The sequence below is a fragment of the Panthera tigris genome, chromosome F3 (assembly GCF_018350195.1).
Source record: "Panthera tigris isolate Pti1 chromosome F3, P.tigris_Pti1_mat1.1, whole genome shotgun sequence".
NCBI classification, from domain to species: Eukaryota; Metazoa; Chordata; class Mammalia; order Carnivora; family Felidae; genus Panthera; species Panthera tigris.
The window spans coordinates 24,499,705-24,523,977 of NC_056678.1; the positions used below are offsets into that span (position 1 = coordinate 24,499,705).

A 24,273-nucleotide genomic window follows, 5' to 3' on the forward strand; every position below is an offset into this window, starting at 1 on the left:
TCAGAAAGGAGGCAAAGTACTACCTTGGATCCTAACTCTAAGTTGAGGTGGGTTTTTTTTGTTTTTTGTTTTAAATTTTTTTTTTAACGTTTATTTATTTTTGAGACAGAGAGAGACAGAACATGAATGGGGGAGGGGCAGAGAATGGACGCAGCACGGTCACCTCGGTCGGGTCAGTTAGGAACAGTGTGAGTTCCTGTCCAGAGAGTTCTGTCCAGAGAGACACAGAATCCGAAACAGGCTCCAGGCTCCGAGCTGTCAGCACAGAGCCCGACGCAGGGCTCGAACTCACGGACCGCGAGATCATGACCTGAGCCGAAGTCGGACGCTTAACCGACTGAGCCACCCAGGTGCCCCGAGGTGTTTTTTTTTAAAGTGTCCCCCACCACATGACTCTTAAGAGTCGCAATCTGGCAAGGCATCATATCTGAGTGCAGCTGCCTGAGGATGTCACTCCCTCCCCCAAACGCTCGTGACACTCACCAGTGGAGAGGATCCCCTCCTACCTCTGCCACCGGCTTCCCCTCGGCTCCCTCCAACCGAGCCAGAGGGGGCTTCCAACAAGCCTACGGATACATCTAGGACCCAGAACCCACCTGATGAACCAAATACAGTCCCTTTGGGTCTGGCAGCACATGCCAGCCAAGTCCCAAACCAGTTTATTAGTTTAACCAAAAGGTAAACAGATGATGGAGCTGTAGAAAGACAAGCATGCGAGCAGCTGAAAGCATCACCCGGCTATCCACCGGGAAACAAATTTAAGACATTTCAAGTGGCATTAAATAAATGAGGCTATGTTTTATCTACTTGGAGTTTCCATCGTCTTTAAAAAAGGAAAAAATATATATATATATTTTTTTACATTGCAGTATATAAATCTAGACTCTACATATACAGTACAATACATAGGGCGAGCACACGGCACAACACGTATGTCTTCATAGCCGCACCCTAAACTAGGCCAACAGTTCTGTATTTTGTGACCTTCGAACCCAGAAATTCAGGCTGAGGCTACATGTTCTCCAGTCTCCATGATGTCTAGCACCCCGGCCGTCTCTCCTCCAAGCACAGAAGCGCAAATCGGGACGAGCCTTGCAAACAGAACAAAGTGCTTTTCGACTGGTTGAAACCGAGGCGCTCTTTATCATGCACAGTCTGCTCTCCTCGAAAGACCTAAGGGAAATTTGAGGCCTTCCCGGCTCATTCTTTGGTCCACTGCCACGAATCTCTAAACTTTCCCTGGTGTTTCTTGCAGATTTCATATGGCTATTTACATAACATAAATCTCACATAACCTTTGGGAGCTGTCTTTACAGGATTAGGACAAAGGAAAAGAAAAAGCTCCATTTTACAATCTATGCTTTATATCTGGGTTTGTTCTTTTTATTTTTAGAATAAAAACTGGAATTTTGAGAATTTTTTCTTAAAAAGGACATTCTGAAAGTGCTTCTTACACATGTTGATATCGCACATATGGCTTTTTGGTTCAAACCCCCAGCACAGCTCAGATTTGGAAGGGAGAGGATGATGGTGTTACTAGAGACAAAAATGTCACTTAACAGTAACACTGTGATAGCAAGTGTGGGGACCTGAAAAAAAAAATGTTATTGATTCCATCTGGAAGAATGTACCTCATTAAGAAATGATTCAGATCATATACGTAGCCCCATTTCTTTCCCCATGACTAGGCACAGTAATGCTATAAAAGTTGGTCAGTAAAACAGGACACTGCTATCAGCAGGGAACATCTTCTGAGGGGCTATTAACAGAGCAGTCGCTGTTCTGAAATCTTTCACAGGCTCAAAATGATCAAATATAGTCAATCGCAGTAGGAATTTCTACACCTGAGGAATAGATTGCACGTAATATAGAGGTACTACAATCCAGATGGCAAAAGACTCCAGACATATAGTGTTACATGCAAAAGAAGGCAATCAGAAATGGCAATGAAGAAGTGGCATTCCGAGACAGGTAAGAGTCCAAACGAGTCCCCATCCTTTTGTGCTTTCTTTTCTGGCTGGTAAGTTACCAAAGAGCATGGCTACTTGTACAGTAATGATTGTGATATGTTCTTGAGCAGGGGGAACGGACACACAAGGCAGTTGCCAGAAACCAAAATGGTCTTGCGTTGGCTCCAGAGGTGTCACGGGGGCTGGACCAGTGGGTCCGATGGGCCTCCGATGCTCCTCTCGCCCTTCCTGGGGTCGCAGAAAGCGGCAGATGCGGGCAGAGGTCAAAAGCCACTGGCTCATCCAAACCCTTTCCAAAGTGGCCTTTCATTCAGCCGTGGCAGTTCCAGCCTCTGCAGATCTCTTCTGGTGGCACTTGATGGAGAAAGTCATTCTCTCCCTTATAGAAACAGTTTGGACTTCTTATAATACTGGCACAAAGGACACTCTGTATTCCTAGGATTGATTCCATTTACATGGAAGGTATGACACTAGGTTTTCAGTTCTTTCTATTTCCCTGTAAAAAGTGACCTCAACTTCCCAGGCCATTGTGCAAATTCATTTTTCCATAGTCCAGAATATCCCTAAGTCCCATATATATATGTGTATATATATATATATATATATATATACACACACATATATATATACATATATATATATATACATATATATATATACACATATATGTGTATATATATATACACACACATACATACCAAATATGTGTACATATATATTTATTTATAAAAGTGGATAATTTTGCATTTCAGTCTCAAATAGGTCAAAGAGAATCAGTGAAACATTCATCCTTTTCATGTCAAACTCATCTCCGATTTCCCCCACGATGCCTGTCATAGTGCCTTCCACACCAGAGGTACTCAATAAATAGCTGTGGACTTCGCCAATGATCCTCTAACACTGGATGGTCGCTGCACTCACCACGGCCTGTTCTCAGCCCCGCTCCGCCTTTGGCGAGCAAGGGGCCATTGGTCCCTCGCTTCAGAGGGTGATTTTGCTGTGCCTATTGCTCCAGCAGCCCCGTTTAGCTGTCCTGGGCAATGTCAAGCTGGTCCGGCTACGCAATTTCACTTGTTCTTCCATGGAGTTCTTTTTGCGTAAAATGAAGTCAAAGTTCACTTGGCTGTTCATGGCATAAAAGACATTGGCTGAGTCTGGGATCACTAGTTCTAAAGGAGAGAAGGAGAGAGAAGGCAGTCAGCTGGTGTAGGTCAGCCCAAGCACTGACAGTGGCAGGGGGGGGGATTTTGTCTGGCCACAAAGCAAGGACCATTGGTCCTTTGTCCTTGGAATGTGAACTGAACCAAACAATGACAACCACCCCCAAAATCAGTTCCAACCACTCCTCAATCCCAATTTCAAATTGAACTAAATGTTCAAATGCAGAATATTTTAGCTAGAAAAAAGTGCAGTAGAAAACAAAGGCGAAGAGACGTTAAATGACACTCCCAGGATCACAGCTGGTCAACAGCAGAACTGGGCTAGAACCCAGGTATCCTTCCTCCCATCGTCCATTTTACTACTCCAGCATGCAACTTTTCTGAGACTGAGAGAATCCAATGACACAGGGGAGAAAAAAAAAAAAAATCTACAGCATTTTCCAGAACCTTCTACTTGGAATATTGAAATATTTTTTGAAGTAATCCCAAATCAAACCAGTTGAATACTAAACAGCATCTATATAAGATAGAGTACATCTGTAAACATTTAAACTGTTGTCTACTTCAATGATTCCCAAACAGACAGCTGCAATTTCTGAACAGGGACTATTCTAAGTATCATATGAAATTATCAAGCAAAGTTACTTTAATTTGTTTATATTTTTATTTTTTTATTTAAACAAATTTTTTTAATGTTTATTTTTGAGAGACAGAGAGACAAAGACAGAGTGTGAGCCAGGGAGGGGCAGAGAGAGAGGGAGACACAGGATCCGAAGCAGGCTCCAGGCTCTGAGCTGTCAGCACAGAGCCCGATGCGGGGCTCAAACTCACAAACCGCGAGATCATGACCTGACCCAAAGTCAGATGCTTCACCGACTGAGCAACCCAGGCGACCCAAATTCATTTATATTTTTAGAAGAAGATATATACTATTTAGCACTCAGGGGTAATGGGTATCTAAAAAAACAAACGGGAATAAAAGAGGTAAAATGGGCAATAGTATTGGGCAGGCCATCACCAGAGGCATCTGATTGCAGAATGGATGCAGTCAAGCTTATGTTAACTTTAAACACCGAAATTTTATAGTGAGACCTATGCGATCAGGTTCTCAGTGACTCTAGTACATTTTGCACAAATGTCCCCATATTCCCGGGTCAGTAATAATTCACCTCACAACTACGGATCACTTAGCATACCTCCAAAAGTACTTTGGGGCACATATTTCTTGTCACCCTGATAACCGTCCTGTGACGTATGAAGAATTAGTAGGGTACTGCCTCCTTTTCACCAATTAAGAACCAAGGCCCGAGGAGGTCAAGCAGCCCCCCGAAGACCACACAAGTGGTGGACAAAACTGGGCCCAGGATTCCTGGTTCTTCAAACCAACTGGTCTCACCTTAGCCTTGGTTCGTGGGCAACATGGTAAAACTCAAGAGATCACCTTGTAGGCTTAGAATTTTAACTGTAACCACATTAAAAGATATAATTGACAAGGGTTTGCCCCACAACTTAGGGGTCCTCTGGATGACTGAGAAAACTCCCAAGAGGTAATTGAAAAAGAATTTTCTCAGAGGCTATATACTTCATCTCTAGGAAAAAGTACTACTCTAATTTCAGCCACTCTTCTCGGGGCCCAAGATACAGCCTAGAGGATTTGCTGGTCAAATGGAGTGTGAACAGCTGCTCCCTTCTCATATTCCCAACTTTTAAAATTCTTCTTTACGCTATACTTGGGGAACAAGTGTGAATTGGGGGCACCTCGGTGGCTCAGTCGGTTGAGCATCCGACTTTGGCTCAGGTCACGATGCCATGGTTTCTGAAATCGAGCCGCGCATCAGGATCTGTGCTGACAGCTGGGAGCCTGGAGCCGTCTTGGGATTCTGTCTCCCTCTCTCTCTGCCCCTCCCCCATTCATGCTCGCTCTCTCTCTCTCTCTCTCTCTCTCTCTGTCTCACAAATAAATAAACATTAAAAAAAATGTGTGAATTGGTTAGTGTTGGGCCTGCCAGTAGATAGGGTTAATTTCAGTCAATAACCACACTTGGAAGGAGACTTCTTATGACTGAGTTTCTCCGATGTGACAGAGTACAGACAACTTACCTACCAGCTTATTGTCTCCTCTCAACAAATACAACCCCAATTCAAACTGGCAAATAGATACATTCAGGGTAAGTATTTGCCCCCAGTTTTCCTAAAAGGAATTTCTGCCAACAATGGGTTCCTAGACATACTGAAGTATTTCACAGATCACCAGTTCTTTGCCTCAGTAAGTGTGAGATAAAGAGCCTTCAGATTCTGGAGTTAGAAGCTTTTGCTACTTGAACATCAATCATGAATAAAGGTAAACTGAAAGAGGGGCACCTGGGTGGCTCAGTTCCAACACCCGCTCAGGTCACAACCATGCGGTTCATGAGTTCGAGCTCCACATCTGGCTCTGTGCTGACCGCTCAGAGCCTGGCGCCTGCTTCAGATTCTGTGTCTCCCTCTCTCTCTGCCCATCCCCCACTTGTGCTCTCTCTCTCTCTCTCTCTCTCTCTCTAAAAAAGCATCAAAAATCTCTTAATAAAAAAAGATTAAAAGATAAACTGAAAGATAAACCTATAAGCCTCCCATGCATGATTAACGGAAATGAGAAATTATTTCAAGGACCGCTACATTACAGGTTCATATACAACTTGAACACACATTATTGGGTAAAGGAGGTGCGTGACCATATCAAAGACCCAATAGGCCCCACCACCCCTCACCTTCTGACACAGGGAGAGACCTCTTCCAAGAAGAATGCTTGATAAAAAGTTTATAGAGCATGCAGCGGCACCTGGGTGGCTCAGTTGTTAACGTTTCAGCTCAGGTCATAATCTCATGGTTTGTGAGTTCAAGCCTCGTGTCAGGCTCCGACTAACAGCATGGAGTCTCATGGGAATTCTCTCTCCTCCTCTCTGCCCCTCCCCCCTTCTCTCTCTCAAAATAAATAAGTAAACTTAAAAAAAAAAGTTTATAGAGAATGGGCATGAGAATGCACAGCAAAACTGTAGGCAAAACAGGGTTGTTGCGGGGGCGGCTTGAGATGCTTCAGTCTACAAGTGAGGTGACGTCAGGGTTCCCCACACAATTAAAAACCCCTATTTGATTCCATTAAAAAACCCCACCATATTCATTCTCTGACTTCTACACGGGTAACCTGCCACGAGAAGCGACGTGTGCCCACCTTTGTCCTCCGAGATGACCTGTACCAGCTCGTACTCCTCCGCTGGGTCCGAGTCCAGGTTGTGCTTCAGCATCGCCCTCTGGATCACGGCGGGGGTCTTATCCTGGCTCGTCAACTGAAAAGACAATGGATGGGTTTCTAAGTATTCGGCTTCACGAGAGCCCTCTTGACCCTCTTATTCTTGCTGCCTTGTGTCTTCCTGGGGGTAATGGCCCAGTGGAATGAGAACAGGACCAGGAGCCAGAAGCCCTGGGTTCTAGTTCCGGCCCCACCCTTAGTAGCCAAATGATGATGGGCCACTTACTCTCGCCATCACCTACTCCCTCAGTCAAGTGTCTTCCCTTAGTAAAACAGAACATGTTCCTTGCCTATCTCGTCCACGCTGGTTGAGGTTCCAGTGGGGGGCAGGGTGGAATAGGAGGGTACTGTGCAAAACGCATAGCATTTTTGGTTCTGGGCTAAAATCATCCTTACCTGTTGAGCTACTGCTATGGCACCAGGTTACAACCTGGAGGTTACAAATGACCGCAGTTCTGCACAAGGATCATTTCAAAAAGCACAAGAGACTCCATGACCCAGCAATTTTACATGATCTCACATGATCTCCCAGATCACTCCATGATCTCAGCAATCTAGGTATTGACCAGGAGAAATGAAAACCTATGTCTACAAAAGGACTTCTACACAAGTGTTCATAGCAGATTCACACCCGTAATAGCCCCCAGCTGGAATCAACCTGAACCACCCTTGACAGGAGAGAACAGGGGAATGGACAGAGAGATTATAGTATATTTCTGCTAGAACACAACTTAGCAGTTATAAACTAAGAACTGACACATGCAACAATGTGGATGAATCTCAAAAGCATCATGTTGTGCAAAAAAAACCCAAACAAACAAAAAGCAAAAAAAAAAAACTAGACACAAAAGATTACGTGGTACAGGAGACAATTCTTTGAAAAACAGGCAAAACTAATCTATGGCTTTAGAAAATTAACAATAACGAACCTTAACCTTCACTAGGGTTAAGAAGGGGAACTGATTGGAAGGGACACAAGGGAATTCTGGTGGGGGGATGAAAAATGTTCTTTATCTAGATTTGGGGTGATGGTTATACAGATACAGGTAACTATTAAAACCCAAAGAACTGAACACTTAAGATCTGTGTATGTAATTGCACGTAAATTAGACTTCAATAAAAATCAGCTCCTAGGTGTTCAAAAATAATAAATCTACCATTTTTTAAGCCCAAGTAAAGCTTCTCCTCACCCCCAATTCTGACTTTCTCCCCTTTATCTCTGCACTTCAGCCAACTATTGGCAGGGTACTTGGCGCAAGAGGAAAAGAGGTCTGACTTTTGTAACATCCCTTGAGTGATTTCTTTACATCAGAAAGAATGCACACACACACACACACACACACACACACACACACACACCACACAAATTATTGTTACTTAAAAATAAAAGCTGTTCTCACCAGGAGGTAAGAGGAGAGACAGCCAGTCAATCAATCAACCAATCAATTTAAAAAAATAAAAGAAGAAGAAGACAACTGATTTCCTCCAGGAAACTGTCTCTGAGAACTTGGAGATGGCAGGGCCTAGATGTCTCCCTCTGGTCCCGAAACAGCAGCTGGTACTTGTGATTCAATAAACCACATGCATTATAATGGGGTGCTTGTAAGCGACAAAGACCCTGTTCATTTGTCTATTACCAAAACATCCGGCATACTCCTTTACAAGGGAGAAATAGATGCACACAAAATTCTAAAAGCGGAAATATGTGTTTTGATAGCCTAAAAAAAATACTCCCACAGTTGGATAGAACTGGACCAGAAGCATGAAGTTAAAGAGAAAGGATCCCACTTTAACTGGGGGGTTGGGGTGGGGGGGAGAGTGGTGGATGTGGGGCTAAGGTGATTAACATTGGGTTAAGTTGTCAACTTTAAACCTACCTAAGGAGAGAGCCAGGCTATCCTTATTTTCTTGACCTTAAACTTCCCCAAGTGTGTCCACATGAGGATGGGATACGGCCAAGAGCTTTCCATGAGTGTTTATTACTCTGTCCCATCCAATGTACTGAGTGGAGTGAAGGGTCACAATCAGTATCAACAGCTCAGTCATGCAGCCTTTGGTTGACATACTGAACCAGCCCTGTCCAGTAGATCTACATAATCTAGCAGACATATTAAAACAAGTGTTTCAAAAGGGAAATTAATTTTAATAACATACTTTATTTAATCCCTCACATCCAAAGTATGATTTCAGTATATAATCCATACAAAAATTACTAATGAGAAATTCTTTCTTTCTTTTGTACTAAATCTTCAAAATCTGGTATATATTTTACACTCACAGTACATCTCCATTTGGACTATTCCCATTTTAAATGCTCAATCACCACATGTGGCTTGTGTACTAAATGGCACAGTATTGAATGACACTAGCGTGTCACCTTCATGTACCTTAAATAGAGAATGCAAAGAATTCCCTGTGCCTCTTCCCTGAGGTTAGCTTCCAGTACCACAGGTTTGTTTGGACTATTTTTGAAAGAAAAGACTCCTGCAGCATGTAATCTTTTGTGTCTGGTTTCTTTAATGCAATGTGGCATTTTAGAGATCCATCCACGTGGTTGCATGTGTGTCGCTTCTTAGCTTTTACTTCAGAGTCACTGCAGAGTTTCGAGGGGGGACTTCTCTGTCAGCACGTATAAGAGAAGCCATGTGAAGAAGCCACACTGAAAATACGATACTAACACTGATGGCATGGCTTCTCGGTGGTTCTTTCACCATTCTCTCTCCCACTTGAGTTCTGTCTCCTCCTGCCCTCACTCCCTGTGTGACCCTGTCCACCCCGTGGGCTGGACGACTCCCAGAACCAGCCTGGCACCAGCCCAGGTTTCTGCCCATCTTCTAGACAACGTCAGCTGGATGTCCTACTGACCCCTCCAGTGTAAGCGTTCCCCAAACCCTCCTCCTCCTCCGGTAGCTTGCATCTCACTTGGTAGGACCACCAACCACCAAGCTGCCTGGACAGCCTTTAGTTTTCCCTCTTCCTCGTCCCCTCCAATGGTAACCCAAAGCTGATGACTAAACTAATGGATTCTATAATTCTACCTCGTAAAAATCTTTCAAAAATCCACATGGTCTCCAGCCACATGACTGTCGTTCAAGCCCTCATCATCTTCTCCATGGAATATGACAGCAGCTTCCTAACTCACTTCCTCACCTCCCACTACCCCCCACCAGAGCACTGTCTCCACAATGTCAGCTACTTTTCCAGTGAACAAATCTGATTGCTACTTAAAAGCCTTCAATGAGATGCTACTGCCTGTAGGACACAAACTCCCTCATGAGGGCTGGAGGCCCTTTACGACCTGGTCTGACCTCTGTTAGAGAATGTGGTAGATGTTGAATACTGCTTTATGATCTCCCTTTTGATCATAAGGTCCTCAAAGACAGAAACACCTCACTCGTCTCCCCATCCACAAAGCCTGGCCCCGTGACAAGCACACATCCAACGTTCAAGAAATCTTTTGTTGATTCTATGACTGCTTTAGGAAAGTTTTTCCTTGGAATGTTAGAAGACAGCATACAGGTCATGTTCAGAGCTGAGCTCATGAGCACTCCGTGTGCCCTCCAAGAAGGCAGGTGATAAAGATGGGAGATGGGACCCACTGCAAATGACAGCCTGCTCTTCAGTGCATGAAGTGGCCTATAAACGAAGAAGTCACTTCCGGGAAATACACACCCAAGGTCATTACCAGGAGACACCTGTATGTATTCCAAAAGCCTGCCATTAATTCAAGACAGTTTTGAGAGTGTGTCAGAAACACAATTTTTACAAGAGGCTCAAAAAGGTCCGTCTCATTTAATTTACAGAGTTCCTTGTGGACTCAAACTGTATTTTCAGCTTGATCATTCACTTTACTAAGTTTGATTCCACATGACTAAAGGAGAAAGATTTGCCACCACGGAGCACACGGCTGAGAATGCATGGGAATTCATTATAAATCCAGACATGTGGTTTCACGGGAAGACTTCCTAGAAGGCATGCAGGAGTGGCATCTTCCCTGGGATACAGTCATTCAGTTGTCCAAATTGAGAGTTTTGAAAAAAGTGACACTGACCGGGATAAGTTTTAGCAATTTTTAAGATGTGAAAACTCTATTTTATGGCCACTGCTGGTATGTACATTTTTATATAAATATATTACTGGTGCATACGCAGGGAGATTTTGGTACATACTCATTTTGGGCAGATGCCTACATGATGCTAATATTGTACACACTTAGGGGTGTCGGTCCGAGGGCCTTACCATGATGCTCTTGTACATGTTGCCATTGTTGTCCTCTATACTGATGCGGATTATGCAGGTGTCTTCGTTCTGTTGGTTGTAAATGGGAGGCAGCACTGTCGAGGTAATGGATGTCACAGAGACGGAGCGCTTGTGGATTTTGGGGTTGTTGTTGCAGGATGGAGGGGAGGAGAGGGGGTTTATTAAGGACGACATCCCTGAGGAAGTTGTGTCCATGGAATGGATAGAGGAACATGATGAGGAAGACTCAGAGAGCTGGAAGAGTAAACACACCCCAGAAGAACACAGATTAGAACCTTGGTCAATGGCGCGCTTCACAATCTTCAAAGCAGAGGTAGATGCTGAGATGAATAAACTTCAATTACTTCCTCCACAACAGCTCACAGCACACACACACACATCTTGTCACTGGGGTAAGTATCCTGTTGGCAGATGCCTATCAGTGACTCAGTACTTGCCCCCTACATCCAGGTGAGGACGGATGCAAGGCAGTTCTCAAAATTCCCGTTTGCAGCTGCTTTTAAAGAAGTGACCAGCAGATGGCAGCAAATACCAGAAACTAGAGGCAACATGGCCTCCAGCAGGAAGTCAGAAGCTTAACAAGGGCTGGAGGAAAGCCTTACTTACCAACAGCTTATCCAGTCCCATTGCCCTGAGTGGGAATGCTGCTTAACACGCCCACCACGATCTGTTTTCTATCACAGATTTTGTAGCAGGAGAGAAAGGTCTATACTTGTCGAAGTTTCTAAGATAAGGACCACAGATTCTATAGTTCTGCGTGGAACATTAGGACCCTGGAGATCACCGGGCCCCAATCACTTTCTGCTGTGAGGAACCTTAATCCAGAGAGAAAAGTACTGGCAACACCATCATGACATACTCCCCAGTTACCTGACTCCCAAGACCAGGTTCACACGGCAAGCACATAGCCAAGGCCCAGTCTAAAGCTGATGAAAACGTGGTAAATGAACATAGTATAGCACTACCTTGGTGATGTTTAGCACTGTGATGTGATGAGTTTGCATATATCTTATCTCACGTGGCTCTCCCAACTATCTTGTGAACAAAATGCAGAGCATTATAAAGATAAGGGAAAAAAAGATTCAGAGAGGGAACACAGCCTATGAGAAGCTCCATTACTTTCTACTTTTCTACTTTCTACTTTTAAGGAATGAGATGCTTTTCCAATTAACTACAGTTACCATAAACTATGCAAGACTAATTACCAAAGAAACAGGATGCCCAAATTCATTAGGTTGTGTTAAAAAACAAAACAAAAAAAACCCCTAAATTGAATCATTTTAAATATCAATTCTTATTGTGGAAAATTACAAATAATTTCTCAGAATGAGTTAAGCTAAATTGTTATATATATTATATAACAAATATTTCAGAAGTCATTTAAAAAATAAGTAACCTACTTATGTCTTTTATACCTGTCTACTTTTCCAAGGAAAAAGCATACAGAAACTTAGCATTCTGATTATCTAGCATCCAAGTAAAATGGGGTTTATCCCAGTTTATTTCCTAAGGACTTCGTCTTCCTATAGCGTACATTTACATTAAATTCTACTATATGATTAGTTTAATTAGAGCCAGCAAGCTGATTTGACAACTCGGATATGTAGAAGTCTAACTGTGGCTCTATAATATGGTTTAGTAACATTTTTTGTCTATTTTCCCAAGTGAATCAACTTTGTGACTCAGTGTGAGGGCGAACTGATGGTGCATAATTTCAACAGCATCACTTTGCTTGAAGGTGCACCACACACAGTAGCCAAGAGGGTCCACTGTCCAGTTACTAGTTCAATTTTTTCACCTCCCTTTTCCTCTGTATAAATCCCCTTTCCTTCTGTTAGACTTTCCATAATTTTAATGACACTTAGGATTAAGATAAAGCTTTGAAGACACCTGAGTTGCAGAAGCTCTAAACGGACCACCTGATGACGCCCCTAAGGTCTTGCTGAGAATTTGCTCTGAGGAGCAAGTGTGAAAATAAATGTTTAAAAACCATGATTGGGGGATGAAGTGACAGGAATGCTAAGTACACTTCACTGAACAGAGCAATCTCATAGAGCGCCACTGTGGAAGGCACGCGGGACACCTGAGGCTCAGGATCCAGAGTAGGGAGAGGCTGTGGAGGTCATCCAGGACCCGCTATGCAGGGAGCGGGGGCACCAAGGCCTTTCCAGGTGACATTCAAGGATACTACAGCCCAGCGTGTGCGTGCATCCAAGTCAATGATTCAGCTTTAAACCGACAGAAATTCGTGCCTCTGAGGACGGTTCACCTGAAGAATAAAAATTCCTGACTTGTGCAAGAAATTAAAGCACCCGTGTGATAAGAGAGGAGTCAAGGGGTGTGCAAATGATACACACTTGGGCTGGCTACTGTGTAGTTTTAAGAGGGATGATCTGGACCTTCGCACATGTCCAGTGCACCAACAGGCATAAAGGTGATTCCACCCCCTTCCTGGACAGCGTGTGATATACCTCTATTGTCATTTGTATGATGTCCACCATCAGGAAATGGGGCCACAAAGAATTAGAACGTGTCTAAAGGTGAAGAATGATACCTCACTCCAGATTTTGACAACTTCAAAGCTGTATCTCAAGCCATGGAGAATGATTACATCTCCGGTTTCAAAAATATGCATGGGAAAATGGAGAACAGACTCAAAGGTGTTTCCAGAGCTTTTCCTTCAATATCCAGAGGATGTGCCTCTGGATTTCAACATAGAAAGGTAAGATCCAGCTGGGGCAGCACCTGAGACATCTCAGCCTGATGAGTCCGGAGTATGATGTCCGTCCTAGATCGGCTACACTGTGACAAGGTCACTTGAGGGTTCCTCTACTGCTGTTGTTGTTGACAACACAATGTGAAACTGCACACTGATCCTCTTATAGAATGGCAGAAAAAAAACAAAATGGGGGGATTCTTACCAACACTCTACCTCACTTGCTTACGCTTAAGCTAAGGGGCTAACAGTCGCTTACACAGCAAGTCTGGCTGGCCAAAAATCTCCCCCAAATGGTGCAAATGCTAGCCACATCACAGTTGATGTTTCTGATTCAAACTTCCTCACCAACAGATTAAAGCAGGTGTGTACAGAAGATTACGACAAATCTTGTTCTTATCGTTGTTGTTGCTATTTTTATTTCTTTATGAAGCCATGGAAAATGGAAACTCTATGGGAATTCTTTTATCACCTCTCAAAGTATACAATGGTAGATTGTATACTTGCTACCAATTCCTTACGCCCCTCTGAATCCATGTCCTTTGCCCTGTGACTCCACAGTTCCTCCCATTAGAAGGAGTCCCCTGCCTCACTTATTTATGTGAGATTTGGCCACATGATTTGCTTTGGGCAATAAAATGTTGGTATTATGACCAAAGTAAAGGCTTGATACATACCTATGGGGCTGGACTTGCTCTCTTGCTCATTTGTCTTAGCTTACTAACAATATGCCCCGGATAGCCTCATTATGCCAAGAAGAATGAGAGGAGCAGACCTGGACCAAACCCATGACCTAGGGCCAAGCCCAATGCACATCAACCAACCAGCAGATACATGACAGAGAATAAATGGCTGTTGTTTTAAGTACTGAGTTTTGGAGCGGTTTGCTATGTAACGTTATTGCGGTAAAAGCATGGCAAAGACAAAGTATGACACCAAGAGACAAGGCTGACACATCTCTGTCTCTTGACTTTGCGCTCCTTCTAAGAAAATCCTCTGAGTCCTAAATAAAGTATACCTCATGTTACAGGCCACAGTCCTTCAGTCACCTTTGGATCCAAGACAATATTTCAAAGGCCAGATGAATACACCAATATGCTCACTATTTTTGGACCAGTTTCTATGAGAAATGGGTCCCTAGATTGAACTCTACTTTGACAGCTCCTATAAACATGAATTTCAAACTACTGTACAGTGATACACTTGAAAACAGACATTCTCGTGTGGCAACCACTAAACTACGTCAGGTGTCTACATTAGGACTTATGGGAAAGGAATGAGGGAATACCTTTTTTTGAGGCTCATCCGGTGTGTCCATGGGGGTGATAGAGCCCTCCTCGGCCTCTGAGTGGTTTGACTCGCAGGACGACACGCTGACAGAGTCCATGCTTTCACCAGAGCTCCCACTGGCAGTGGACTTGGGCTGCTCTTTGGTGGGAGTGCTACTGGTAATCATGTCCGACCCCAGAAAGAGTCTGCAGAACACATAAGGCCAGGCAGTTGTTTACAAATATGGAATCCATGATTTAGCAATAGTTTGTGCTAATTAACCCCTTAATTGTTTTGCCAATCTTGCACGCCCTGGCATGACTGGAAAACATTTCCTATAAAGTGTCTAATAGATAGATCACAGTAAACATCTCATCTGAATAGGTCATTTCCAACCTCAAAGAACACACAGATTGCTTAGCTGAATGAGAGGCCATATTAATCTGAGGTCTTTCACTTTTCCAAAGAAGACATCCAGATGGCCAACAGACACATGAAAAGATGCCTGACGTCACTCCTCATCAGAGAAATACAAATCAAAACCACACCGAGATACCACCTCACGCCAGTCAGAGTGGCTAAAATGAACAAATCAGGAGACTGTAGATGCTGGCGAGGATGTGGAGAAACAGGAACCCTCGTGCACTGTTGGTGGGAATGCAAACTGGTGCAGCTGCTCTGGAAAACAGTGAGGAAGTTCCTCAAAAAATTAAAAATAGGTCTACCCTATGACCCAGCAATAGCACTGCTAGGAATTTACCCAAGGAATACAAGAGTGCTGATGCATAGGGGCACTTGTACCACAATGTTTACAGCAGTACTTTCAACAATAGCCAAATTATGGAAAGAGCCTAAATGTCCATCAACTGATGAATGAATAAAAACTCTTTTTAAAGTTGAGCTTGCAATACAGTAAGGAAAATCCCTACAGGCCAGAAATGAATAGGGAACTGAAAACCAGAAGTATGTGAGCTAACTCTGCAGCTGCTCTGGGTGGGGAGCGGGAGGTATCAATCTGGGGGAGCTAGGGACATGGGTTTTAACACATATACAGACCCAAAGATGAGGGCCTCTGTTTATATAAGGTGGGGAGATGAAATTGAAATCCCTTATAGAGCTAAGACCCTCAAAGAGCTATACCCTTAGTAAAAAGATGCGCTAGAAAAATGTCTTCCTACTGGCACGGGAAGACAACAAGGAAGCTTATCTGTCTTGGCCTGAGCTTGGGTGAAAGAAAAATGTCTCCCCTAAAATCATGTGTTATCTTGGCCAGCACCTCACTCAACTTTGCTACCTATGCTATACTTTGCTACCTATACTTCTGTGCAAACCAGAATTAAAAAACATTTCTGGAAGAATATATCTTCAACCCAGGATGTAGAGGATTTTCTGTTAAAGATGAGCTCATAATACAACATTACAAAAACATACAAGGAAATATCCCACCCAAAGGGAGTCAACAAACATTAGACTCTTGAGAACTTCAGATACAAGAACTGACAGAAAGAAACTAATAATTTATTCATTCATTTGACAAATGTTTGAGTGTCTACCACAGACCAGGCTATAAAATATGTTTAAAATATTACAGACATAAGAAAAAAGGTTGAAAACAGGAGAGAAGAACAGGACATCCTGACAAAAGAACAGGAAGACAATTTGAAAAAAAATTCACTTCTAGACTAAAAAATTCAGTGATTTAAAATAAAAACTCGGTGGAAGGATTAAATAACTGTTTAAGAGAAGCACTGAAAACAAGATGACAGATCTGAAGAAAATGTTAAGAAATCAGCATCAAAATATAAAGACATGGAAAATAAGAAAGGTTAAAAGATGGAGACTGGAATAAGAAATGTTGACGTGTGTAAGAAGAATTCCAAGAGAAGACAATGAAGAGAATGGAAGAGTGACTTTATCTGAAGAGATGGTGGGTGAGAAGATTCCAGAACTAATGAACTGCATGAATCTTTAGATCCAGGAACTACATCTTGAATAGAATAAATAAGACTCAATCCTCACTTAAACTTTCTAATGGTATATCAAAGACAAAAGAAGTTCTTAAAAGCAATGGCGGGGGGGGGGGGGAGGGGGGGGAGGGGGGGAGGGGGGAGGGGGGGAGGGGATGGGCATAATACAAAGGAATGGTACATAGATAGCAGACATCTCAAAAGCAAACAGCAGAAGTGAGAAGACCTGGAATACGGTCTTCAAAGTGCTGAGTGAAAATAACGGTCGCCCTTGAATTCCACACCCAGCTAACAGAATTCTGAGAGTGAGCACAAAATAAAGACTTTCTCAGACAAAGACGGAGAGGGTTCACATTAACAGACAACATGAAAAAGAGTAAAAGGAGGGAAGGGTAAGACGCAAGAAGGAAAGGCATGTAAAGAAACTAGCAAATGCAGCCAAGCCCAACAAGCACTGACTGGACAAAATAACAAGAGTAGAACCACTGAGCCTGATTTTTCATTAAATATTTCAGGAATTATAAGCTCAAATTCCAAGACCTGAAGCATGTCTTTGTTCTGTCTCATCTCTGACCCACCACCTCTTGCCCCATTTTCCATGTCACTTCCTTTCTTGGACCTCCAAGCCTTACTGGGGCTCCAGGGGAAAGCACTAAACTCTGACCACAATTTTCAGGGGAAAAAGCAATGCCACTGTCGTACACCCCCGTGATTACGAGGTAGACCTTTGAAGGCTGTGGACTAGTGGTCCGCAGCCCGTCATCTGAGACTCTAGCTTTGAACGACACTGTTCAAAGACTAAAGGTTCTTCCACTTGCACAATTCCATGAGGTCATTTCTGCTTTACAAAGGGTAATTCTAGCTCAATACTAGGCATCTCTGACCTTCAGAGCAAGCACACCTTCCCTTATGGCTTCAAAATTCTTTCCAACCTCTTTGGAAAATGGATCATTAAATGTGGGGAGAGCAAAGAGTACATTTTCCACATTTTAAAAAATGCTAAGATTATAAAATATTTTGGAAATCGATGGCATAGAATCACCCTTATATGTACAAGAAATACGAAGGGTGACCATGTGGCCTGTTTTATTCATGATAAATGTTCAAACTCAGATACTGAAGGTTTTAACTCAAGCATCTTGGCAAGATTTCACCAAGGAGAGAATGTACTCCGTGTCTACCACACTTCATGCACGGCACTGCACCCTCACAGTCCTCTTACATGAAACTTTAGACTTTCATGAAACTATCTCTGCAGAGTTTCTGCATGTGTCAGACTTGATGCAAAGAGAGGACCCAGGGGTGCTAGAGCACCCGGCACAATAAATATGGATAGCTGGGTTGGAGAGAAGTAGTGGGAAGCAGTTATATCAAAATGCATCTACAGTGGCTACTGCCTGAGGACAGGGAAGGAAAAGCAAGGGGGTAAAGGCATTAGCACTTAGGGCTACCTGGGGTGCCTGGGTGGCTCAGTCAGTTAAGTGTCTGACATCAGCTCAGGTCATGATCTCACGGTTCATGAGTTCAAGCCCTGCATCGGGCTCTCTGCTGTCTACATGGAGCCTGCTTCAGATCCTCTGTCCCCCTCTCTCTATGCCTCTCCTCTGTTCATTATCTCTCTGTGTGTCTCAACATAAATGAATAAACTTCCAAAACAGAAAATAAAAAAAGGACTAGATGTACCTGTGCAGACCTCTGACTGCCATAGCAGGTCCAGAAATTTCCAATTATTTCTCATGCAGAAGACCATCAAGATGCCTGGCACCCCTGGCCTCACCTCCTGAGGAGTCTGATTCCCTGTGTAGGTGTCCATCTTAGCAACTGACAAGGCTTGGTCAGGTCCTCGGGTTACCTCACGAGAGAGTTCATTCTCCTCCAGGATTGCAGCCATGAAAAGATAGCAAGACGCTATGGAAACTCTACAGGGGACAACCCACGAGCTCAGAAATCTAGTGTTCAGGAGGGCCAGGGGAGGCATCTGGACAGAGGTTTGGCAAGATATCAAGACTACCTTCAAAATGCTTTCAATAAAATCACATGTCCCAGTGTAATCTTCAGATGTCACCTGATATCAGGTGGAAGCCTGAGCAGCTTCATTAGTGGGACATCATGCCATCCACACCAGTAAGCATCTGCACATGTTTATTGGAAACATGACAATACCCAAGTTCGTGTGCCATCCTTGCCTCCATGTCTCACTGGGGATCACCGAGGTAGGTGGATAGACAGTGCTGGGAAGTAGCAAAAACCCACAGAAACAGTCAGAATCCTGACCCAAAAAAAAAAAAAAAAAAAAAAAAGACTAAAAAAGACAGTAACAGAAAGTTGTTTCATGAAAAAATAACGGTGGCTCTCCAGGTACCCTTTGAGAGTGAGGCAGTGTTTGAGAAGCGTTACAACCCCACCAGTCGTGCACCAACCCACTGAGATGAACATTACTATTCTGGTTTCACAAATGATGACACAGAAGTTCACACAACAGATAAGAGGTGGAAAGTTGGGATGTGTCAGGTCAGCATGGCTCCCAGGCCACCCTGCCACCAAAAAAAAAAAAAAAAACAAAACCCCAAAAAACTGTCCAATATGCCCTAGTCGTTGTTCTTGCTCGTCCCTGGCAATGCGGAGTGTGACACCCAGGGGATCAGACACAGGTATAGCTCTTCAAAGGCAAGAGCAAATTTATTAATCAAATGACAATCCTTGTTTCCTGGCACTGACCTCTTTGGCTTTCGTTTGATTCGTTAGCCTGACGTCTCTTGGAGTCTAACGTCTGAGAGATCAACTTGGTGACACAGACTAGATCCTCTATGGCTCTTCTGTAAAAATGGCTACCATCAAAGCACGGGGGCTAATTAAGCTAACAGTTTCTCATTCTTTCCTCCCACCCTCCACACCCTTTCCCTCTGCCTTGTCCTCCTTCCCTCATCTTCTTCCTCCTCCACTTTTTACCTCCTGCCCCATCTTTCCTTCCTCTCTTCCTTCACGAAGTATTTTTCCCATGGGCAGTATAGTAAAAAGGTATCTTGGCTCTATGGCCAAATCTTGAGTTTGAATCCAGATCTTCCAATAACTAACACACTATTTACCCCGTCTGTGCCTTACTTTCCTGGTTTATAAAGTTGGCATAACAATAGGACCTACCACTTAGATTATTTTGTGGGTTGGATGAAAAATACGTGTATTATCCTTAAAACAGTGTTGGCCCATGGCTCAGTTTATTCATTCAATAAATATTTATTAATTATCTACTATGTGCCAGGCACCATTCTAGGTTCCGGGGAGACAGCAAGGAACAGAAACCAGACACACGTGCCTGCCTTCGTGGACTCTGCATTGGAGATAATCAACAGACACATACAGCAAACAGTATGTCACACGGAGGTAAAGGCAGTGGAGAAATTCAAAGCAGGTGAAGGTGACAGAGTGTGCCACAGGAGGTAAGGCAGATGGGGCATGGTATTAAGTAAGGTGGTTGGCAGAAGGCTGAGAAGGTGATGTTTCAGCAAGCATCTGAAGGGAGTGAGTGAGTGAGTCATTTGGCTATTTGGGGAGCAGTGTTCTGAGCAGAAGAAACGGCACGCCTAGCGTGTTCAGGGAGGTGTGGGTGGCTGGAAAGCAGAGGAGAGTGAGCAGAAAAAGATGAGGACAGACAGTTAAGGGACAGGCAGGGCTGGGATGACATGGCAGTCCCTGAAGGGTCGTGAGGGCCACTGTAAGGACGCCTGATTTTCCTCAAAGGGAGACAGGAGTTATGAACTTGACTATGGAGTGCCTCCTGCATGCATGGCACTGAGCTGGGCAAATAGCCACGAGTGTGATGGACAAGGGTCCCGCTCTCCAGCAGCTTACGTTCCGCCACAGGAAGCAGCCAGTGTGACCGAGAGTGATGGGGGAAGGCGGCGGCATCAGAGAGGGCTGTCTCTCAGGAGCGAACGCTGTTGCCCATATCTGAAGGGACCGGCCACAGAGAACGAGCATGCCAGGCCATGGGAACATCTGGTGCAAAGGCCCTGAAGCAAGAACGAGCCTGGTGTGGTTGGCAGATGGCTAGAAGCTGGGCATGGCTGGGTCTCAGCGAACAAGGGGGCAGGTCGGATGAGAGGAAGGTGGTCAAGAAGGTTGGGGGAAGATCACGAGAGTCCTCCTAAGCCACGATAAGGAGTCTGGGTGCTATCTTACAATAAAAGCATCAGAGGTTTTTAAGCAAGGAAGCGGTATAATCTGGTGTGTGTTTTATGCGAATACCAGACTATTTGGTGGAGAATGGACTGTTGAGGCAAGGCTGGGGCCAGAAGCCAGTAAGGATGTTGTGGGAGTGGTCCAGGTAAGAGATGATGGTCGCCCATACCAGAGAGAACAGTGGAGAAGAAGGAATCGATTCAGAACAGGTACTGGGTTCACGACAGAAAGATTAACAGGTGAGTGAACTGCTCTTCACTTCCGCCCTGGCTCAGGGCTGCGGTACTGAACATCCTGTCCCTTCTCTGATGAGACCCTCTGGGACCCGCGGGTGACACTCACAGGCTGAGCCTCTTCACCATGCTCTTCCGAGGCTTGGGAGAGGTGGCACTGGCGTCAGCAGCCGCTTCGATCTCGCAGGACAGGGCGTAGCTGGGGAAGAAGAAGGGAGCTTGTGAGGTCAGAGCCTGAGAACTGACGAAGCGACGGAAGTGCACACGGTCTGCCCGTTTTGTTTTGGAGGAAGTCTGTGACCGTTCAAGGTAAAGATACACACCATGTTGTTCCCCCACCAATCTCAGAGGGTGTGGACTTCATGGCCAAGTTTTAAAAATTTATATGTGTGCTTCCTCCCCTCACCCCCACCCTGGCCTATGGACCGAGGCTGTTTAGTGCCGCATGCCTCAGAGAGGGACTGTGTGCTCTGGCAGCATTGAAGGCTGACTCCACTGCTTCCTGATCATTCTCATCCCGCTACTAAGCCAGGGGGAGAATTACTTCTGGTCTGGTACCCTCCCCTCATCACTTCGTGTGTGTGTGTGTCTGCACGTGCTCAACTCTTTGTCTAAGAGAAATGAAAGAAGAGACTCTTGTAAACTATTTAATCTTTAACGAACAGAGGCAGTTATATTATTGGTAAAGACGTGTTATATATGATTTTTAAGTGCTGAAACAGCCTAAATTAAAAACGCTCCAAATTCGGACATCTATATGCCAGGCAGATGTACGTAACTTCCATAAGCACAAGAGGAATTTATATATGACTCGAAATGTCTTTTATGAAAGCTTGTAGCTCTAAATAGATGTACTTGGTTCTGAGTAGGTGAGGAAGGGTCAGTGTGGTAAATAGTAGCTCGGTAAGTCGTTAATTATGTGTACTTTTTTTAAACCTAAGGATGCATCCAGGTATTTGCTCATATGCAGGTATTCGTCGATAAAGGAATTTTGCAAATATTAGCTTAAGCTCTAGAGGTGGTTATAAATCTGACAGAAAAAATAGGATATGTTTAGCAAGATTCTTCTAATCACTAAAAAGTCAATTATTACAATTAACAAAAAGTTAATTGTTAGAGCTGATATTGTGGGCCTAGACTTTCCGATCCAGACCACTAGCCATGATATGTACGTCCCCCTATGTGAGAAGGACGTACACATAGAGAGAAAATTAATTCATACAAACTGATCATCAGAGCAGAAATGTAGAGAGAGGCAGTAACTGCTTTATTTTCTACATGGCAAAGAAAAAAAATCTTCACCAACCAATGAGCACTGAATCATAGGTTTTAATGTAACAGGGATCACAAAGGACCTCAGAAATAATCGATCTTCCAAATGAGGGAACTGAGGCACACAGAGGTTATGTGATTTGCCCAACCATTATACAACCACCTGATGAGTCTAGGTTGGAGAGTCAAGAAGACTGGAGTTTAAATCCAAACTCCATCACTGACTAGTTGAGTTATTCTCTGAATCTCAATGTCCTCTTTGGCCAAATACTTATTTTGCTGTCAGTTTTGCTCTCCCTGATGGTAAACTTTCAAGGATATCCCCCAGTCTACAGCAGGGGTCAGCAAATATTTTCTGTAAAGGACCAGATAGTAAGTGTTTTAGGCTTTGCGGGCTATACGGTCTCTCTCCCACCTAATTAGCTGCCTTTAAAGCATGAAAGCAACCATAAATAAGATGTCAATGAATGGGCTGTCTTCCAATAAAACTTTATTTACGAATACTAAAACTTAGATGTCAAATAACTGTCCATGTTACAATCTTCCCTTTTTTTTGAACTATTTAAAAATGTAAAAACATGTGGTGTGCCAGATATGGCCTGTAGATTCCAATCTGCTAGACTACAGGGTAAAGACTAACACCCTCGCTGGGCCAACAGTCAAAGCACTGGAGTTGATGTCCTTTTCCATGCATATCAACCAAGACTTTGAAAACTGTCCCTTGTGTCCCAGCCAACAGAATTCTCACTGTTCTTCCAAATGCCAACCATGTCAGGCCACCAAGCCTTTGCTCATGTTCTTCCCTCTGTACGGAATTTTCTTTCCCACTTCTCCTGGTGAAATCTTACCTTTTCCTTCACAGCCTAGCCCAAATATTTACACCTTTTCGATCATCTTCCCTACCTTCCCTCATCCTGAAGAAATGTTCCTGCCTCCAGATCCCGTAGCAGTTTAGTTACCCACCATATTTCAATTTTTCATGAATCTGTCTCTCCTTCCCAGTTGAAAGCTCCCTGGAAAGCCGGTACCAATGAACAAAAATGACAAACATGGTGACGGTGGTGGTGGTGACCTTCACTTTAACAATGCTTTTCCAAATATGATTTCACTTAATCCTCACAAGCATTTTATAGAGGAGTATGCTGAAGATCAGGCAGAAAAAGTGACTTGTTCAAGGTTACAAAGATAAATAAATGGTGGAGCCAAGAATGTGAAAGCACATCTTCTGACACATCAGTTCAGCTTTTCCTGCTATACCATTACCCTTCGGAGACGGAGGATCTAGAATCTGATAGCTGGTCAATAAATAGTTGCTGAATAAAGGGGCAAGTGAGGAACTGGATGTAGTATTCCTCTCGCCAACGCCTTAGCTCTATCCTGACAGGCAGTACATGTACCTACCTTTCCTCCTCTGTTAGAAGCTGCTGTCTCTGGAACCACTGGATGAACTTTTGGTCTGGGGTCATACAATAGCTGTTGCAGGCAGACTGTAAGAGTTTTATTTGGGCAATCACTTCGAATTCCTACAGCAGACGGAACACCAAAAAGAAAGTAAATAAAAAGGCCAACCAAATAGTGTATACATCTTTTCAACATGAAAACACACCACATTAGGATAAACAATGGAGAAAAACATCGAGGAGAACTCTCAAGTACTGCCTTTCTTAGAAATAAAAGAATTGTGAATTTTAGGGGCGCCTGGGTGGCTCAGTTGGTTGAGCATCTGACTTTATTCAGCTCAGTTCATGACTTCACAGTTTGTGGATTCGAGCCCCGCAACGGGCTCTGTACTGACAGCTCAGAGCCTGGAGCCTGCTTCAGGTTCTATGTCTCCCTCTCTCTCTCTACCCCTCCACCATTCACACTCTTGTCTATCTCTCTAAAAAATAAACATAAAAAAATTAAAAAAGAATTGTTAATTTTAACTCTAAATCCCTGAAGTCTTTGTATGTTTATTTGTC

The 24,273-nt window shown here is 43.7% G+C and overlaps 1 protein-coding gene across 5 annotated transcripts in view; it reads right to left on the minus strand.

The window, feature by feature from the left end:
• Positions 1-2,681: 2,681 nt before the first annotated feature.
• Positions 2,682-24,273, minus strand: part of RGL1 (ral guanine nucleotide dissociation stimulator like 1) — a 253,629-nt gene continuing 232,037 nt past the window's right edge. For all 5 annotated transcript variants that reach the window (XM_042975485.1, XM_007096227.3, XM_042975481.1 and 2 more), the window contains 6 exons: positions 23,714-23,835; positions 21,150-21,239; positions 14,681-14,867; positions 10,656-10,910; positions 6,339-6,453; positions 2,682-3,139 (listed from right to left, as the gene is read on the minus strand). In XM_042975485.1, the coding sequence (XP_042831419.1) occupies positions 2,952-3,139; positions 6,339-6,453; positions 10,656-10,910; positions 14,681-14,867; positions 21,150-21,239; positions 23,714-23,835 (957 nt within the window). In that variant the 3' untranslated portion in view covers positions 2,682-2,951. The remainder of the gene's footprint in view (positions 3,140-6,338; positions 6,454-10,655; positions 10,911-14,680; positions 14,868-21,149; positions 21,240-23,713; positions 23,836-24,273) is intronic.